At 44.6% G+C, this 20,288-nt stretch overlaps 1 protein-coding gene across 1 annotated transcript in view; it reads right to left on the bottom strand.

Annotated features, from left to right (window-relative positions):
• The window catches only part of LOXHD1 (lipoxygenase homology domains 1), a 168,748-nt gene that overhangs the window by 84,804 nt on the left and 63,656 nt on the right, over window positions 1-20,288 (bottom strand). Inside the window, exons 9-16 of the mRNA XM_018555718.1 lie at window positions 17,147-17,331; window positions 14,794-14,892; window positions 14,478-14,626; window positions 11,140-11,263; window positions 8,387-8,637; window positions 3,182-3,317; window positions 2,577-2,737; window positions 921-997 (exon numbers count right to left, since the gene is read on the bottom strand). Coding sequence (XP_018411220.1) covers window positions 921-997; window positions 2,577-2,737; window positions 3,182-3,317; window positions 8,387-8,637; window positions 11,140-11,263; window positions 14,478-14,626; window positions 14,794-14,892; window positions 17,147-17,331 — 1,182 coding nt within the window. The remainder of the gene's footprint in view (window positions 1-920; window positions 998-2,576; window positions 2,738-3,181; window positions 3,318-8,386; window positions 8,638-11,139; window positions 11,264-14,477; window positions 14,627-14,793; window positions 14,893-17,146; window positions 17,332-20,288) is intronic.

Genomic DNA, 20,288 nt, shown 5'->3' with positions numbered 1-20,288 from the left:
TCAGTCATCAGTATATTACCTACTCTTGCCAGGCTAAAAACCTTTGGATTTTGGTTGCTTTAACCAGGTTCCATCCAGACCGTGTGTGTCTGTGGAAGGGGCATTGAGTTGTAATCTTCTGGTGCAAGGGTAGAGGTGACTGGTGTATGGTGACTGATGTAAATTATTGCATTATTTTTTACACTTTGCACACAATTTCTTGATGCAGCAAGAGGGTGCTTGAGCTACAACTAGCTCGAGAGTGAATTCCAATTAGAGACAGGTGAGTTTTTCCCCCAATGGGAAGAGTCTGCTGTCAGTCAGGGCTCCCCTGGGGAAGCTGTTGCTGCTAAGGCAGCTTGTGTGAGCCTATGCTGGAAAGGTGTCCTGGCCTGTCTGGCTTTATTGGACAGGAACCTGAGCAGGACTGATTCTGAGGGATCAGTCACAGCATCACAGGGAACCATAAATCCACCCATCTCTGTGGCTTCAGGTGTTGGCCACTGGAGCTTGTCAATGCCGCCGATGTGGAATAAACAAACTACGGTAGCCGGCCGCACTCAAATGATATCTGTCTTCACAAAGCTTTATTTTTCTAGGACAAGATTACAGAAAGGTCCACCCACAGGGTCTGTGATCTTCTGGAACAATACAGCATTGGGAAGGCTGATCTCATTTAAGTGCAGAGGCTTGTTGGTGTGATGGTATAATTGTTGGTTACTGTCAAGAGTCAAACTGATCTGTGATTCTGAATTGAATACACATTAGTCTGTGTGCAAGCAGACTGAAGGTGTGGCGAGTGAGAGAGCAAGTCCAGCAGGAAGGCTGCGACTGAGGCAGGTTTGTATTGTTGAGGAAACCAGACAGAGCTTCCTGGCCAACAGCCAGGAGGCTAGAAAATATTTGCTCTTTGTTGTGCTGGAATGTCTCAAAGTGGACTTTGCCAGCCGCTAAAGGCATTCCTCTTCTCATGCCAGATCCTGATCTTGTATAGGGCCCCCAGGTCCGGGAGCTCAATCTGCAAAAGACAACGCACTCCGTGAAGACATCAACAATATGGACTCCAGCACCAGAAAACTGCAAAGTGGAATGTTCTGCCCTCGGTTGATATAAATAAAGTATAGATCCTTTTCTAAGTTGTGAGACTACATTGGAGGTATCATGATCAAAGCACCTGTCTCTCGCTTTCATTGTTATTAATAAAGTATTCAAAATGTTTTAAAGTTATTGACTCCTAAACTTCTATGACCATTACTGGCTAAGGATTTACTCTGAATTCTACAGGCCCTGAATAAGGACTTGTGTACACGGTCGTTGTTATCCTAAGGAGACCCACATCAAAAGCAAGTCAGCAGATTGCCATTAATTTCAATAGAATAGTGTAGATGACAGTTTAGAGGCTGCATTGGACACTCTTTGTAATGCATTGCTTTTCGTTGGGCACAGCAGGTCCTAATCAACTGCATTTGGGTTGTAGGCAAGCAGTCAGAATTAAAGGCCGGAAACCCCATCATTTTTATTTATGTCTGTGCTCCAATTGCCCTTGTCTGGCCAGGGGCTGGGAGCTCCAAGTGATGTGGGTTTGGCATCCCAGGGGTGCTAGAGAAACCGAATTGATATGAGCCCCCACAGTGTGGCACCTGGCACATGGTCGTGTCACCATATTGCTTTTCTTGCACATGCCTCCTAAGTAGGCCTTCTGGCAAGTACGGAGGAATTTTTTTTACCGTGTCTTGCACACTGCACATTATTTATAGCATTTATTTTTGCACAAGTACTTTTTTAATCCACAGACTACATAGGTTGCAGGCCTTTCGGGACCCTGCCCTGATGTTGGGGGGGGGGGGGGGATATGTGGCCTTTACACCCCACTAAGGGGTTTCCCTTTGGGAGAGGCACTATCTAGTTCTTGGAGGACCGGCATTGGCTGGTCCCTAAGGATCGTGTCTGCCTGGCTTAATCACCAGGTGGGCTAGAGTGCCATGCCCCTGTCAGGAGCTTTGCGCCTTGGGGGATTCAGGGATTATTTTCTAGAAGAGAACCCAGCACCTTTGTGCATTTATTGATATGCAGTGATTTCACTGTTCACATTTTTTGTTGACAGGGGGTTTTGTTGCGATGCACGCAGCGCGGAGATTCAAATAAAAATCCCTTATGATCAATTTTTTTAAAGATATTTTAAAAAATACACTTTAGTTTTTATTTGACAAACTTTTAAAGCACAGTAGAACATTCTGAACATGAAAGGTATCTACACGTCTCACTTTCCCATCACGCATCCCAAAAACAAAGGGTTTATGCCTCAATTTGGGATAGTGGGTGGAGCCATGCAAATCATTGCTTTATTCTCCACGGTCAACTGTACATCCAAGACAACTGGTTTATAGCACAGATACAGCCTAATGACTTGCATGGCTCCACCCACTACCCTAGAAGAAGGAGTAAACCCCTTGTTTTTGGGATTTATGATAGAAGGTATCTCACTTCTGTTTTAAGAAGGCTCCACTTTGCTTTGCCCTGGTTCAGTGGAGGGCTTTTGGTTTCTTTTGGCCCGCCACTCCACATGCTTTCTTGCAGAGGAGACTGGATCCTCTTACCATAAACTTGTCAATCTGTCCTGTTTCAAAATTGTCCGAATTGTTATCCAGCCTCAATTCATCTGACTTTCCCTTCTCTCCGTAGATCTGCAGCAGGATGTTGGCATCTGTTCCGGCATTTTTAACGTCACTTGTCCATATCCAAAGAGACCACGGGTGTTCTGGAAAAAAAAAGTTATTATTAAAGGGTAAGTACACTTTTATACAAAATAAACTCATTCTTTTTGCCCCCCTCCCCTGACCTAAATGATCTCACCCTTCCCCTCCTGATTTGAATGGGGACTCTGATGTGAAGGGGGACCCCCAATTTATTTTGGTTTTTTTTCTATGTGGTCACTACAATAGGAAATGAGGGGAAATCAGGGACACATATACAAATAAGAACCTTTCCACACTCAATCCAAAACCAAACAAAAAAAAGGACTGAAGTTCCACATTAACCGGCTCCTCTCCTGGACTGAAATTGCTTACTCTGATTTAACTGCACATTGTGAGAGGCTCACAGTGTGCAGTGAAATCAGAGTAAGCTATTTCAGTCCAGGCGAGGAAGCAATACAACTGTGCAAGAACGGAGAGTTCAGCTTTAAAGGCAATTGCTTTCTTACTTTTTTGTCTTTTCTGGCGCAGGGAAACCATTTCATAGAGTTCCCGCTCTATCAAACCATCTGCTTCATCAATGTCTAGCCATCTGGCACACGGGAAGGTCTGTTCAATGCCGGTGAAAGGGCAGTAGACCACCACCTGAGTGAGGAAACAGAGACAGTTATATGAAAGCTGTGCCAGTTCCAGGGCTGGAAAGACTGTGCAGTTTGTGCTGCTACAGAGAGGTGCCTAAAAGAAGAAAAACGGTAAAAGGGCACATGGAAGGCAACATAAAGTACGTATAACTATATCAGCTAAATGCATAACAAAACAAGAGTTCCAAAATGTAACAGTGGTTAGCCATCTTGAGCATACTGTATATTGGGATTAGGAATGAGATTCGGGTTTAGGTCTGACATTGGTTCAGTCCCAGTCCATTTGTGGCTGGCAGACCCAGCGAACTAATGCTGCCATAGTAAACGACTAAATGAATGCACTTCCTGGCTTTGGTCAGATGGCTTAAAAGGGCCAAAAAGGGGTTATTTGGATAAGCAAATTCCCTGTCCATATGAACTACAGTGATAATAGGCTGCATGTGTTTTTTTTTCACAGGGCATATTTCCCAATTGCTGCTGGCTGCAATTGATTTTTTCCACAGCCTGTCGCTGTCCATGTGCACTATGGTGATAACAGGCTGCATGTGTTTTTCATAGGGCATGTTTCCTAATTGTCGCTGCCTGCAATTTTGTTTGGCCTAGTATTTTCTTAACTGATGACAACAGTGGAATCTGCTTGGTCAACGTTCATCAGTGTGGAAGCTTCCTATGGGAGAGCATGTGAAAGGGAGAAGTACAGGCAGGAGATTGTGAGGGAAAGGGGCAGAGCATAATGCAAAGTGCACAAGCAAAGTCCTTTATTTCAGCAAGGGCTTAAAACAAAAATAGGCTTTCCCAGCAATATTATGTTGTTAAAGCTTGTATGAGATTTTAGTAGTTGGGTTTACATCTACTTCACCAAGTGATGCTTGAATTCGTTGAATCTGCAGCACTGGGATACAGTTTCCCATGTGCCCTGCCTGTGTGTTCTGACCTGTACACCCAAAAATCCTTTTAGGGACCAATATCTGTCAGCAACAACTGATTGATAGCTGGCTCTTCAACTGTCAACACCTTAGTTACTTTTTTTTATTAGGGCCGATTCACACCAGTTGTGTTGGGGCTATGGTGGCCTCCTTCTGCACTGACAAGGCAACTAGCCTTGTTTTCAACAGCCTCCGTTCACACCACCATCAGGGACGTGCGGTCAGAGCCTCACCTAGTATTACGGAGGAAAAATCGGTCAGCTTCAAGTCTGAAGCTGACCGCTTTTTCTCCATTCAGAGCGGCTTGTTACAGGTTACACAGCAGGGAAAGCCTCCCTGCTGTGCAACCTGTCATGGACAGGTGACTGCCGGTTAATTACAGGTGGCGTTGCATCTGGCTTTTGACAGGTAGTTAGGTTACACAGCAGCGGGCTTCCCCACTGCTGGTGTAACCTAACTATTGAGGCAAGAGCTGTCACAGCCTCTACTCTTTGTTAGAGGAGTGAGCTTTGTGGATGGTTTAGACCACTGGCAAAGCGCCATTGGTCCAAGAAAAAAAATACCCACTCGATCTCGATGCCTCAGCAGTGACGACCAAGTGACGACCCTGTCTTCTCTCTTCCTCCTCCCTCCCTGTTCACACAAGCCAGGGCTTTGTCGGTGATCGGGGTGGGGCTTCGGCTGAATATGGGTGGGGCCGGGTGTGCCGGAGGTGGGGCTGGGCGTGCTGGGGGGAATGCCTCACCAGGAAGCAAAGGTACCTCACGTCACTGACCACCATGTGCTTTGAAAGAGTGTATCACACAGCACTGTAGGTGTAGAACCGAATTAAATGTCATGTGTGAGTTCTTACCTACACCAACTCACATTATTTAACTCACATTCACAGCATTTCCTATCCCTATAGATAAAACAACATTTAGGCTTACACCAGTTAGGTCTATTATGCCTAACTAAAACTCTCCTTTCGCTGGCCACTTTTACACTGCTGTATCTTCTTCAGTATCTTAATTATTGTAGTAAAACCTCAGCCTGGGGATTTTATCTCTAGTACATTTGGGCCTCGCCTTGCTATTTAAAATTGTCCCGCAGCTAGACAATTTTCCCTGCTGTCTCATCTGCAGTCTCTTAGTTATTGTAGTAAAACCCCAGCCTGTATTCTTTGTCTCAAGTATATTTTATCCAATTCTCCCTCACTGTTAATGTGGTGCTGCTTAAACCAGGGGCAATAAATTGACAGAATTAATCCAGGTTATTGGAAAATCGAATAGAAATAGGGAAAACAATTCCCTATTGTCAAAAGCATTTGGATTATTCCATAGCATAAAATTGTGGTCATTTGGATCCCATTTACTTGTGGACAATCAAAAGCACCATTTTATGTCTTCAATTAATTTGTGATTTCACCAAAAACATTTGAGAGTACCTGTTGAAATCCAGTGTGCTACTAGCTATTCAGTACATAACTGCAATCTGGGCACATTTCTCCATGTTTTGTCTCTTTAAAAATGCTGCAAATTCAGAAAAATATAAATTGAGTTGAGGAGCACACTGGGTTCTGAAAGTTCAACAGGTATTTTTCTGTACTTGCAGAATTTTTAAAGAGATAAAACAAGATTGGCGCAATTGTCGCTTTCTCATGTAGGTGCACCATTTGCGTTTGTATGTACTTGTACGTGGGGGCGGGGGACTTTAAGAAAAATGTTTCATTTTTTTTGTATGTGTGATTTTATTTTTTTTTATTTATTTTCTTTACACAACTTTATTGTTATCACATAGGGATCTAACATGATAGCAAAGAGAATGTGGTAGTTCCTCTTTATGGATTATTAGACCCCTAATGTCACCTATGGAACCTAAAGAAGCTGATGAAGTATTGATCATCTGGCTGCTATGACACACTGAAACCGGAAGTGATGTAATACAGCAATTCCGCTCTCAGTAATCGGAGAGATCAGCCACTGGAAGTGTGCTGATCTCTCTCGGATCAAGGTGCAGAGATCCGCCATGCTGGTCAGGAGCCCACATAGCCCAGACAGTGGAACCCGGGATAGCCGACAGTGGCTGCCGAGGAGGGGGCACACACTCTCCAGCACCATATAAGCGATCGGGCATCAGCCCTATTGCTGCCTGAGGACTTGAAAGTGACAGTCATCGTGGCTGTAAAAAATTATACCAAGATCATGGCTGTTGCAGCAGGTATAACCGCTTCAGTTGCCCTGAAGCAGTTAAAGAAATACAGCATGAGTAATGCGCAATGATTGTACAATTTTTCTTTCTTTTTCTATATATATCCAATGTTTTCATTTGTTTTTTTATTTTGCCCTGACATAACCTTTAAGACATGACAAATGGTCCCAAGAGCACTATGGGTTTTCAAAAGATAGAGAACAGCAGTTTTCAGGCCCTTTGTCTCCTTTATTGACACCTCGGATGAAGCTCAGTGAAGGGGGGAAGAGAATGGTGAATATGACATGGATTTGACTCGCTCACTTGTGTGTGTAAATTACACCTTGAGCTATTGAGTTCTGTCAACAACAAGCTCCTTAAAATAAAAAAAGTAAAAAGCTTCATCTGCCTCCTGAAAAGGAGAATACGCATATAAATGTCTGTGAAAAATAAATCAAGGCAACTGGACTTGCTGTATTTTTCTTGAAGACTTTTTGCTGGACACCCGTCTAGCTTTCTCAATTCAGAATGTCTTGTACAAAAATTCTCTGGTATAGAAATACGGTGAATGTTGCTCCAATCAACATAATTGTCACAGTTACCTGTGCATTGATCCGGTGATGGGTTTTGCCTCCTGTCCAAGGTGCTCGGCTTCCTGCCAATCCGCTCTGAACCTTTGTATTAAAAGACCAGTGCACTTGTTGCTCGGCGTTCGAACAACGGGTGTTTCCTGCTGCCAGACCTTCCTCTGTACTTTATTATTCACCTAAGTTTCTGTAGTTAATTCTGGTTTTCCTATTCCTCTGGATTCCTTGTGTACCCCTGTGTATTCCCTGCTTGGCAGTTCCCTCCTTGCTGTTCCCTATATCCCTGCTTACTCTCAGACCCTCGTGACTCCTTGTGGTATTGCTGTTTGAGTGGCCATACTTCTCTGTCCACTGATTGTTATCTGCTCGTGTGCCCCCTCCTCTTCACTCCAGAGTGTCTGCTCCTTCCTATCTTCCTACTTCTTTTCTGCATCAGCCTGCTGTGTTTTCTGCTCAGCAGTGCTCTTTGTGTTCCTTTGTGATCCTGTAACCTGTGCCCCTGTTTACGCTATTTTCCTGCGTGCATCTTCCTGTGCATGCTGCTACGCGATCTCCCTGTGTGTTGCCTGTATGTTTTTGTGCCAGGTATTCCCAATGCACCTTACAGCTGTGTCTGCAGGGGTGTGTTGGAGGGCTGCAACCTGGGAGCTGCCCTGTCAGACAACATCCTCGCCATCTGGGGCTCTGGAGAAGACCACGCTCTCATTAGAGCCTGCACCTCTGGCACACCCATGTTTACTGTTTAGTCACTATATTCCTGATCCCCTGCGTTTATCATTTCTTGTGTCCTCTCACTCCCCAAGACCTGCGTTTTGGGCCTGTTCCTGTTCCGGACCTCTCCACAAAACCCAGAGCTCACGCTCTCTAGTACCCTGGTTCCCAGACTGTGACAATAATCTGTTAGTAATAACCAGTATGGGGGTCAGAGATCTCATGGAGGTAAGTTGTTGATTGCATTTGCATGATTGGAGCAAGCAGGTGTTATTAAGCTGCTCAGGGAGAGGTGTTAATGGCACCTGCTAGTTCCAATCATGCAAATGCAATCAACACCTTACCGTATGAGATCTCTGACCTCATACTATTTATGATTAACAGATTATGTTGATTGGAGCAACATTCACCATATTTATTCCCAGATAATTGTTGTACAAGTCATTCTGAATCGAGAAAGCTGGTCGGGTGATCAGCGAAACATCTTCAAGAAAAATGAAGATTCCATGACCTGGATGGATGAGAACCTTCACAGGCATGTAAATAATTTCCATGTTTCATATTTACTTGGCTACAATTAAAGACAAATATGTAGAAAACAGTACAGCCCCTTCACTGACAATATGGAACAAAGAAGTAGTATTTTTTTTAAATAATGTAATATTAGGACAGTATCTGACCTTCTCGCAGTACCATCCAGAGCCGACGCCATTCCCATCATGCCCGATGGTCACCCGGCTGAGGGGGCTGAGCAAAGCAGCAATCTCTATGTTGAAGACGTCGATCTTCCTTCGTTCAAACTCTCCACCCTCGAGAAAGATCTTGCCGCTGTTTTTCAACCCCTTGGAACCATGAAGAATGATGTGGACCTTGGAGTCTGTCCCGGCTCCCCGTATGTCTCCGGTCATTACAGAGACATTGTAGACAATGCCTGGGGATTGCAAAACCTTGAGTTAGGCTAATTACTAGAGAGCAATCAGCAGGCTGGGGGTGTGTTCATAACCAAGCTGTGCTGCTAATGTTGTGAAGTTCCTGGACCTGACTATACTGCCTGGAAGGGGTGTCTTGGATCACACAACTGACTGAACAGCATTACAACAGCAACAGCATTACAAATCCTTTAGCAATCAGTTACGGTATATGTATTACAAAAGTATATTTAGTAGTTTGCCTGTAGTTCAATTTGAACTGGGAAGTGCATCTCCAAAGCACAGTTTCCCTTTTACCCTGAGCTCCAGGAAGATATAAAAGGCACAAATTAATGCAGCACTGTGAATATTACTACACCATGAAAAGTACCTGAATTTTACTGGGTATCAGCCTCTTGCAGTCTACTGTACAGCAAAGCTCAGACTAGGAGAGAGAGCAGCAGCACAATGAGCCAATCAGGTGTGCTGCAGTGCAAGGAGCATGCTGATCGGCGGAGAGAGCAGAGTGACAGTGAGATGAGCACATAATTCTGCTGCTTCTCTGTCCAATCACAGAGTGGGGGTTGGGGGGACCTGCAAGTGAAAGTGAATCAGCAGCATAGAAAGATCAGCTCCCCTGCCAGACAGGGCTGTGCTGTGCTGCAGAGCTGTGCAAATCTCAGAACTGGGTGGAAGGGAATACAAATAATTTGACAGGTAAAGAAGCCCCAATATACGTATTTCATGTCATTTAGGTGTTTGCATGGTGTTAAATCTACGGGTTAGGAAAAGCTTAAACAGTTTCAACAATCCTAAGAGCATACTATGTAGGACAATATGGAATCAAGTGACAATCTGAATTGAAAGAGTTTGCACATTATCCATTACAGTTTTTAATGAATGCATTGGGTTAATTAGTTTAAATATATGTAATTGTTCAAAGAGCACGGTGTTACAGAATATATTGTATCTTAGTTGTATTTTTTTTTAAGACAATAGCTACTTTTATGTGATCCTCTTTAGATCAATTAGTAGGCATACTGTATCTGTAGTATCTACAAGAAGATACTATACCTATTACATAGTATTGTAAGTACCATCTGCAAATCAGCCACTAGATGGCGCTCTTACACGTTATTTTGTTTCCCATTGATCCCAATAGATAACATTGGTTATATCTGGTAACTAGAGAGTTATGTTGTTTAAATGTGTTTGTGGAGGGTTAGGTTATGTTACACAGATAGACTTAGAATCCGATCCTTGTAACTACGGAACTATGGTGGCATGGTGCTATGATTTGTAGAGTAAGTGCCACCCTGTACTTTAAGTACAACCACACTTTCCCTAAACATAACACATTTGTAGTTGCAGCATATAAAAGATATGTATAGAAAAGACGACATAGGACTTTTTAGGTACTTAGTGCAACAACAGATTTAATTTTTTTTTAAACGTAATATTTATTGATGCAGATTAAAATAAATATCATTCATATATACATGATGGAGTATGAAAGGGGCTACCCCCATGCAAATAAGCCCCCCGCCCGCAGACCCCCACAACCCTTGTCCCCATCGGAGACCCCTGGAAAAGCACCCTCCTAATGCTGAGGGCATGTGGCCTGGTATGGCGCTGGGGAGCGCTCTCTCATTCCCCCCCCCCCCTTTCCTGCCTTGCCAGGCCAGTGCCCGGATTAAGGGTCTGGTTGGAAATTTAAGGGGGGACCCCACATTTTTTTTTAACCAGTTTTTGGTGGTGGAGTTCCCCCTTAAAATTCCTGCCAGACCTAAAGGGCCTAGAATGACCTTTGGGGGGAACCTCACGCACTTTTTTTAAAAATGTTTAACTTGGGGGGTCCCTCCTAACATTCCTACCAGACCTAAAGGGTCCCCAACCCTGGTTTTTCTTTTTTCGTTTGTTTACATTTTTTGTTAATCTGCTCTCTACCTCTGAGGTAGCGAACGGCAGCATTCAGCTTTCTCACTCACTGCTGTTCGGCTCCTTTGAGAATAGGGGCAAACAGCAGCGAGTGAACTGCCGGACATTCGACTTCTATCTATTCAGATATTGGATCGACTGAGGCGAACGTGTTCTTCACTTCCGCTCGGCCGAATGCGTTGAGCTGAACCAAAGTGAAGGGAGCCGAAGTCAGTTAGTTCGGCATTCGGCTGACTTCGGGTCGGCTATTCAATTGGTGGCCTTTGACAGCTTAGTGAATAACCCCCTTCATTTTTTTCTGTACTGTTACCTGCATTTATTTCAGTTGATGACAGGGTCTCTTTAAAGGAACTTAAAGTGGCCACTGTATTCTGGTAACTGTATGGGGTTAATATCTGTGACAATGGAATTCACTATATTCATTCATTTTTTATTCTATATGCCTATATTGGTATTTTTACACGCGGGCCAAGCTGTCCAGCAAAAGTGATAGTAGCAAAGGTTGGAATAAACTATATTACACTGCTGGTGGTGCTCCCGACAACTTTTATATATACACAGAGTATAAATATTAACCTTTTCCTCACCTGTGGCTTCACTTCCTCCAACCAGAAGATCCCTCTGAATTTTTCCATCATCTTCATCAAGAGCGAACCAGCGGGAGCAGGGGAACTCATAGATGGTTTTGTTGCCAATATCCTCAATAATAACCTGAAATGTCAAATGTACTTCAGTGCAGAGTCCTGGTTGTCTTTCACGGAAGTGTAGCATTGACAAACACGAGCAGGGACCTTCCTAAGAAGGACGGGTGGGAAAATATCTGCCCATCCATGAACAAGTAGCATAAGTGCCCAGATGTGCCCAGTTCTTGACCAGTGGTGATAGTGGGGCACATGGGATTCCTTGATCCTTTCCTTTTTTTCATAGCAGAGGATTGGGCCCACTCACAGGGAATGTTCCAACACGCTGGAAAATCTCTGTACAACAACAAGCACTTCAGACTGTCTGAGGAGCTCCATATCACCCTCTAGGAGTCGATAATGGCCAATATTCACAAGCATTGATCGAGATTGGGAGCTTGGATGACTGTGGCCACCCCAATACAGGGACAGGGGAACAGCAAGGGACAAAAAAAACTATGCTAGTGTTCAAATTCATAATAAATAAGTCATTAGTAGGACATAATTCATTAGTCATTAGTAGTAAGCAATTACTATGCAAGGCCACTGACTTTAAACAGCTTTTTACCTATGAACCACTCAATCCATACACAATGTAGGTTAAGCAACCCCATGCCATGTTATAATTCAATAGCTAGGCATTAATTTTACAATACAGTTGTGTAAGCTCCTTTAAACTTACCGAAATTATGAATTGTAGAGACCTCAACCCGGCCATTCAATGTGTATCTAATAATTTAGACCCTCCACACTACAAATCTATCGGTAGTTCTAAAGGAGATTGTACTATTAGATTGTAATGGGTATGGTCAACTTCTGGAACACCGAAATTGGATTTCCAACGGACTTGCTATGTCCCCAGGTGGAGTCATTCTCCTTCTGAAGCTTTTTTCATAGGATGAATTAAAGGGTCAGTTCACCCAAAAGTGATAGTAGATGAAGCCTTGTGATAAGCCCCTGGCTTCTTATGAATTCTCCAACATCAAGGGCTCCCTGTCATTATCCCCCAATATGTTCCAGTCTACCTGGGTGATTTTGTGTGTTCCGACTCTTCTTTCCATGTTATCAACTATATAAAATAAATATTAAATCCAGCAGGTATGGTGGGAGCCCCTTATAATGAGCACAGCAGGTGTATAGACCCGGGAACCTTGCCCCTCATAATGGGCACAGCAGGTGTACAGACCCGGGAACTCAGCACAGGGATGGTGGGAGCCCCTCATAATGGGCACAGCAGGTGTATAGACCTGGAAACTCAGCACAGGGATGGTGGGAGCCCCTCATAATGACCACAGAAGGTGTACAGACCCAGAAACTCAGAGACAAAATAAACTGTCAGGTTGTTTAACTCTCCAGCATCTTCCAAATGATAAAATATCAGTTCTGGGTGGACTTTAACTAAAGTGAATTGAATTTAAATATGAATAAAATACATTTAACCTGATTTTCTTAATTACAACCCTGCTAAATCAAAACAGCATGAAGAGCCAACAACCAGGAAAACAGAGATCCCGGTGTAATTATCAAGTATCATATCCCACCAAAAACCTTTTTAGATTTTTGCAGAGCTGACTTTTAACTATAAGTTAACTTTTACTGAAGATAAAAAAATTAAATGTAAAGTGTATGTTACCCCAAAAAAATACCTTTTCATATATGTGTTGGGTAATTCATAGAGTTCTTAGTAAATGTGGTCTTTAATGTTTTTATTTTGAATGTAGCTGCTAAATGTCTGGTGATCCTGCCAGTTCCCCTTGGTAACTGTTTCAAACTGACCATGCCAAGCACAGAAGCAGATCCGTCCTGGTGTCAGTTTGCGCCCCGCAGCTTCTAATCAGAGCTACAGGATGTGGTCTGTGGTCTGTTGATGTCGCCCTTTCAGCCCTGATATGCTTGATTGATAGGAGCCCCTACCAAGAGCCTCACTGTCAACACACCAGCTTTAAAAAAACATCCCTACTGACCCTATGTCATGCCATTGCCCGCCCTGTGTCAATGCAGTCATGCCCCCACACTCAAGAAGATGATGGGTACAGTGGGCATAGTGACATGACCACTGTAAAAAACTTAACAAAAAAAATACTAGACACTTTGGGGTCCATTTATAAATTCCTGTGAATGTCAGTTCTGTGTGAATCGAGGTAAAACAAATGTACTTAGTAAGGAGGATACCGTTTTTTCTGTATCAAGTATGAGTACCGATATTTTTTTTCCGGTACTCTCCGATACCGAATACGGATACCAGAAGTCCCATTAAGGAAGCCAGGCGGCGTGTAATGACTCGCCACCTGGCTTCCTGATTAGCCGGAAAGCCGGGCGGCGTATAAAGACTCACCACTCGGCTTTCCGATTAGCAGGAACGTAGACTCCATGCTTCTCGTCAATAGGTGACGAGAAAGCATGGAGCCGGCTGTCTGGCCAAATCAGGCAGTCGGGCGCCATGTACTGACCCGGCACCTGGCTTCCTGATTGGCCGGGAAGCCGACTCCATGCTCCCTCGTCACGAGGTGACGAAGGAGCATGAAGGTGGTTTCCCAGCCAATCAGAAACCCAGGAGCCGCGTCATTACACAGCACCCGGCTTCCTAATTGGCCAGTTCCAGACCAACCAGGAAGCCGGGCAGAGAGTCATTACACGCTGCCCAGGCTTCCTGATTGGCCGACTCCATGCTCCCTCATCCCAAGTAATGAGGGAGCATGGAGTCAGCCTCCCGGCCAATCAGTAAGCCGGGCAGCGTGTAATGACTTGCTGCCTAGCTTCCTGATACCGGAAGCTCAAGTATCAGGCTAGGTATCGGAGCATTTGGGCGAGTACGAGTACTCGCCCAAATATTTGGCATCGGCACCGATACCGATAATAGTATCTGTATCGCTGCATCCCTAGTACTTAGTATACTTTCTTTTCATGTCAAAATTAATATAAGGAGCATAGAAAATAAATACTTATTTTCTAAAATCCTTAGCCCCCATCTAGTGGCCATAGTGCAATATTACATTATATTCAACCATGAAAAGAAAATATATTAAGAACATTCGTTTTTGACTCTATTCGCACAGAATGAACATTCACAGAGATTAACAGGGCGGTTGGCTCTGCGAAAAGTTTACAAATAGACCCCTTTATCTTAGAAGAATAATGTATCATTTCATTAGACTGAGAGGCGTTGGAATTTAATATCGTGCTTTACATTATACGAGTTCACACATACAGTAGTGAAGTTTACCAGGCCACATCTATCAGATTACCTTTTCCAGAAACCACCCAGCTGACCCTCCTTTGTTGTTGTGACCGATGATGATTTTCCGGAGCTTTCCCAAGTTTGGTGCATCGATCGTGAACTTGTCTTCTGACCCTTTCTCAAAGTTGTTCTTGTCATTGTCCAGCCTCCTTTCCCCTGATTGGAGAAGACGTACAAGAAATATGAAGGTATGCCATGTCGCTCCATACATTGATTATCTCCGATAGGATGGGAAATCATCTAATCGTCCCAATCGCTGTGTTCTTTATGACAGCATGAGACACACATCGTATTACTTCTAGGTAATTGATATAAATCAGCACCTGTGTCACCATTTTCCCCGAAAATGTTCAGGAAGACGTCTGCATCTGTCCCACTTCCATTGGCAGATCCGGTGAACACTCTGGTAATATATTTATTCACTGGAAAAGAAAAAAAATGGGTTATTATGCTATATCTTTGTTCATGGTAAAGCTGATTTAATCTGCTCATAGTTTGGCCTTCCCTGGTTCAACACCCAAACCACCAACCCCCATTATATAGCTTACCTAAGATACAATATGTGTATTGTCAATGGGTCTTTACTCTTCTCTATGCAATGCAGGCAGATCATGGCTGGTGGGAGGGGCTGTACTAGGGTTGCCACCTTTTCTTCAAGCGAAACCCGAACACTCTAGCAACACGCGGACATATTTTTTGGGGAGAATGAGTCACGGCTTATTCATATGTAATGGGCACCACCCATTAATATATAAATAACACAGTTGAGACTATTTTCAGTGGGGGGGCCAGTAGCCCCTATCTTAATTTTGGTTGCCCCTGTCTGCCTGACATCTTGTGTCCAGGTTCCTGGTGCCATGAAACCCGGACACAGCATTCAAAACCCGAACTGTTCGGGTGAATCCTGGACAGGTGGCAACCCTAGGCTGTACATAGCTTCCTGAAAACACCAAACCACCCTAGATAATGCCCACATGTGATCCTGAGGCTGCATGATTGAAGGAACTGAAATCCAATGAATGATGCTTGACATCCTCCAAAGGAGGGCGCGGCCTGAACCAGGTGGCATCATCGAAGGGGGTGGTACCAAAATGAACAGTCATTTTGGTGTCACCCCCTCTGAAACGTTGGGCATTCAGTTATGGACCAAGAGCTGCACGAGAGAGGAGGGGACCTGGCAGCATACCTTATCCCGCCAGGTGAACATCCCCTCCTCTCTCTGCCATCGTTCACCACCCAGATGGCTGCTGGCAGGAAAGCGCGCGCGTGCAATGATGTCACTCGCACGCGTGATGACATCCCAGAGGGGTGTCACCCAGTGGCCGCTCCAGGTGTCACCACGTCTGGGGATGCCCCTATCCTCCAGCCAGGAAATGAGGTGGGCTCTATCTGACTTGCTGCAGCTTCTAATGCACATTGTGAGAAGCTCGCAGTGTGCAGTGATATCAGAGGAAGCCATTTCAGTCCAGGAGAGGAGCCGCTACAACTGTGCAAGACTGAAGAGAAGGCCGGAGTTTGGATTTAAAGAAAATCTGTGTTTTAACTGTTTACTTTATTTTCCTATACACCTCCAGTTTATACTTACATTTCCTTGCCTCCCTGCCTATCCGTTCAATGATGAGTACATCTGGATATGGAGACTCATGTGACATGTTCCATGTGACAAAAGTGGGCCAATCAGTGGCTCACACAGGGTGTCCATAGCCCTGTGCGAACTATGACGCTGGACAATCGTAGCTTTTATGGGACATTCCTTTGCTCCCACCTCCATACAGATAGCAAAGACACCTAATCCAATGACCATGAAATGTGTAGATGTTGACTTTACAAGAACAGAATGGGAGGTGTGAAAGTTGTGGAACCACCAAGTTCTAGTTATATAATCCCTTCATTGGTGTAAGGAAGTCTGTACGGGTGTTAATCCTTAGACTCACATGGCTGGAGGTGTGAATTGTTTTTAAATCCCCAGGGTAGGGATGTCAAAAAAGCATTATTTGTAGAAGACAGATGCTGTTGAAGGCCGCCATCCCCTGATGGTTGTTGCAGTCTGATGTAGATGGTTTCTTTTATCCCTCTTGTGAACAAATTGTCCTCTCTGTCCAAAATGTGCACCTCACTGTTCTCAAAAGAAGGGACATTCCTGACCTGTAGAATTTGCCCCCCTATGTTGGGCCATTTGCTTGTTGTGAGGTTGCTCAGCCTCCCCAATGTTCAGGTCTTTGCAATCCTCACTACACTACACTGCGTATACCATCTATGCGGACTTCCTGACACCAAGGTTGGAATTATATAACTAGAACTGGGGGGTTCCACAACTTTCACACCTTTTCTTGGACAACTTCCATCCTTTTCTTGGACAATCAAAATCTGCCTTGAAACATCCCGTGGTGCTTTGATTAAGGTGTCTGAGCTACCTGCGTAGATATACTGTATAATTCTGGGGTATATTCCCCACATTCAAAAGAACTGTGGAAGTGGCTTGGAGAAGCTTTAAACCATTTTCAACATTACAGAGTCCAGTAGAATGCGACTTACTACTACTAGATATAACATGACCAGCATACATGAGAAGCTTAACAGACATATTGGCTACAGTTATAGTTATTAAGAAATCCTGATGTCCTGCATGTTGCTGGTAGTCTAAACACAAGAGAGCCGGAAGATAAGATGACTTACTCTTAGGCACGTCCATAGGATTGAGACTCCCCAGAAGGTCTCTGACGTACAGTCCATCTCCATCCTCTTTACTCAGCCAGTTGTTACAGGAGAAGTAGAATCGCAGATGGGGTCTGTTCATGTCCGTGACTATCACACGGTCCAGGTACCATCCTGCGTTCAAGCCTGTGTTATCATGCTCAATCCTAGGAACAAAATGGCCGCACTCAGGTATTGTTAACTTGTAGATTTCACATTCCTTTATATTCAATTCTGTCAGATACATTACTGACGAAGAATATATATCGATATATTGTGAATATAGCTCTCATCTGCCCCCTCCCATCTTCCCTCTTTCTTCCTCTCATCTGCCCCCTCTTTCCTTCTTTCTTCCCTCTTTCTCTCTCTCATTCTCCTCCTCTGCCTTCCCTCTTTCTCCCTCTCATCTGCCCCCTTTCCCTCTGTCTTCCCTCTTTCTCCCTCCCATCTGCCCCCTTTCCCTCTGTCTTCCCTCTTTCTCCCTCTCATCTGCCCCCTTTCCCTCTGTCTTCCCTCTTTCTCCCTCTCATCTGCCCTTCTTTCTCCCTCTCATCTGCCCCCCTTATCTTCCCTCTTTCTCCCTCTCATATGCCCCCTCTTTCTCCCTCTCATCTTCTCCCTCTGCCCTCTTTCTCCCTCTCATATGCCCCCTCTTTCCCTCTTTCCCCCTCTCATCTTCTCCCTCTTCCCTCTTTCTCCCTCTCATCTGCCCCCTTTGCCTCTGTCTTTCTGCCTCTCATCTGCCCCCTCTTTCCCCTCTCATGTGCCCCCTCTTCCCTTCTTTCTCCCTCTCATCTGCCCCCTCTTTCTCCCTCTCATCTGCCCCCTCTTTCTTCCCTCTTTCTCCCTCTCATCTACCCCCTCTTTATCCCTCTCATCTGCCCCATCTTTTGCTCTTTTTTCCCCTCTCATCTACCCCCTCTTTCTTCCTCTCATCTGCCCCCTCTTTCTCCCTCTCATCTGCCCCCTCTTTCTTCCCTCTTTCTCCCTCTCATCTACCCCCTCTTTATCCCTCTCATCTGCCCCATCTTTTGCTCTTTTTTCCCCTCTCATCTACCCCCTCTTTCTTCCTCTCATCTGCCCCCTCTTTCTCCCTCTCATCTGCCCCCTCTTTCTTCCCTCTTTCTCCCTCTCATCTGCCCCCTTTGCCTCTGTCTTTCTTCTTTCTGCCTCTCATCTGCCCCCTCTTTCCCTCTTTCTTTCCTCTTTCCCTCCTCCTTTGCCCCCTCTTCCCTTCTTTCTCCCTCTCATCTGCCCCCTTTTTTCCTCTTTCTCCCTCTCATCTGTCCCCCTCTTTCCCCCCTCTTTCTCCCTCTCATCTACTCCTTCTTTCTCCCTCTCATCTACTCCTTCTTTCTCCCTCTCATCTACCCCCTCTTTATCCTTCTCATCTGCCCCATCTTTCGCTCTTTCTTCCCTCTTTTTCCATCTCATCTACCCCCTCTTTCTCCCTCTCATCCACCCCCTCTTTATCCCTCTCATCTGCCCCATCTTTAATCCCTCTTTTTCCTCTCTTCTGCCCCCTCTTTCCCCTCTCATGTGCCCCCTCTTCCCTTCTTTCTCCCTCTCATCTGCCCCCACTTTCTCCCTCTCATCTGCCCCCCTCTTTCTCCCTCTCATCGGCCCCCTCTTTCTTCCTCTCATCGGCCCCCTCTTTCTTCCCTCTTGCTCCCTCTCATCTGCCTCCTCTTTCTTCCCTCTGTCTCCCTCTCATCTACACTCTCTTTCCCTATTTCTCCCTCTCATCTACACTCTCTTTCCCTTTTTCTCCCTCTCATCTGCCCCGTTTCCCTCTTTCTCCCTCTCATCTGCCCCGTTTCCCTCTTTCTCCCTCTCATCTTCCTCGTTTCCCTATTTCTCCCTCTCATCTCTCCCCTTCACATCTTTCTCACAACTTCCCATCTTTTATATTTGCAGCATACTGTATATACATGTGCTACTTAAAGTGAGACTCTAGTTTCATTCTAGAGTATCTAAAGCCAAAACTTTTTTTAAAGTGTATGTCAAGGCAAAAACATTTTAGTTCTTGATAGAAAGGGAAGAATTTAGCACCCCTATGAAGTTTTTACTCCTATCTGGGGCTCCATGAGAGAGGCTTAGTCTCACTTCCTGTCCTGCTGACAACGTTTTACCAGACAGGAAGTGAAGGGAACTCTCCAACAGTAACACAGACAGAAATAAAAAAAAAAAGCTTTAGTAGAGCAGGAGAAGGCTGGAAGCTCTGCAAGATTTTTATTTTGTTTGTGTCCCTGTTGCAGATTTTATTTCCTTCCCATTGTCAGGAATATGAACAGTTCTAAATCTTTCCTATACTTGGTCCATTACAGGGAACTATACTACCCTGTGTATTTCTATTGCCTTACTTCTTATGTGTTATTTTTTTTTAATATACCGTACTGTATGAATCCTACGAAAATTCTAATAAAAATTGATTCAACACTAAATCTTTCCTATAACATAGCAAATAACATTCACTATAACATTCACTTTTTAAGTTCAGTTGCACTTAAAATTATCTGCATTATTATAATATCTTAGGTTATAGAATATCATTTTTTTTGCTATGCTGACTCCCCATACAAAATTTTGCTATGGGGCCCTGTGATTTCTAGTTACGCCGCTGGCTGACCATCATAGATGTATTTTAAATAAGAAGCTATAACTTGTTCCAGGCTTACTCAATAAGCAGTGCAAGAGCAAAGCACTAAGTACAAAATGCAGTGACTCATACTAGCCAATCAGGATTCACTTTACTGGGGCCAGACCAATTTTTAATGAATTGTAATTGGACACGTTGCACCGTCACTGCTTAAGTGGACCACTCAGGGCTGCCATCAGGGGGGTACGACCAGTACTGGTGTAAGGGGCCCAGGCGGCTAGGGGGGTCCAGGCTTCAAGCAAGTGTTTTTGTTATAGATTATTATGGGCAGATTAATTAGTTAGGTTCCGGGGCCCCCTGTGCTATTGGTATCTTCCTGATTACGTTCAGGGGCGGAGCTTTTATTCCTGGGCAGAAGCACCAAAGACCAAGGCTGTAGTGGAGCACAGCTGCTGCCTCCTGCTTCCTTTCCTTAGTAAAATGAGACACTGTCCGACCGATGGTCCTATGCAGGGGGGGGGGGGG

Source organism: Nanorana parkeri, unplaced genomic scaffold (assembly GCF_000935625.1).
Source record: "Nanorana parkeri isolate BGI_ZX_2015 unplaced genomic scaffold, ASM93562v1 scaffold210, whole genome shotgun sequence".
Lineage (NCBI taxonomy): Eukaryota > Metazoa > Chordata > Amphibia > Anura > Dicroglossidae > Nanorana > Nanorana parkeri.
The sequence above is the reverse complement of the archived record's forward strand: the minus strand, read 5'-3'. Positions and strand labels throughout refer to the sequence as shown.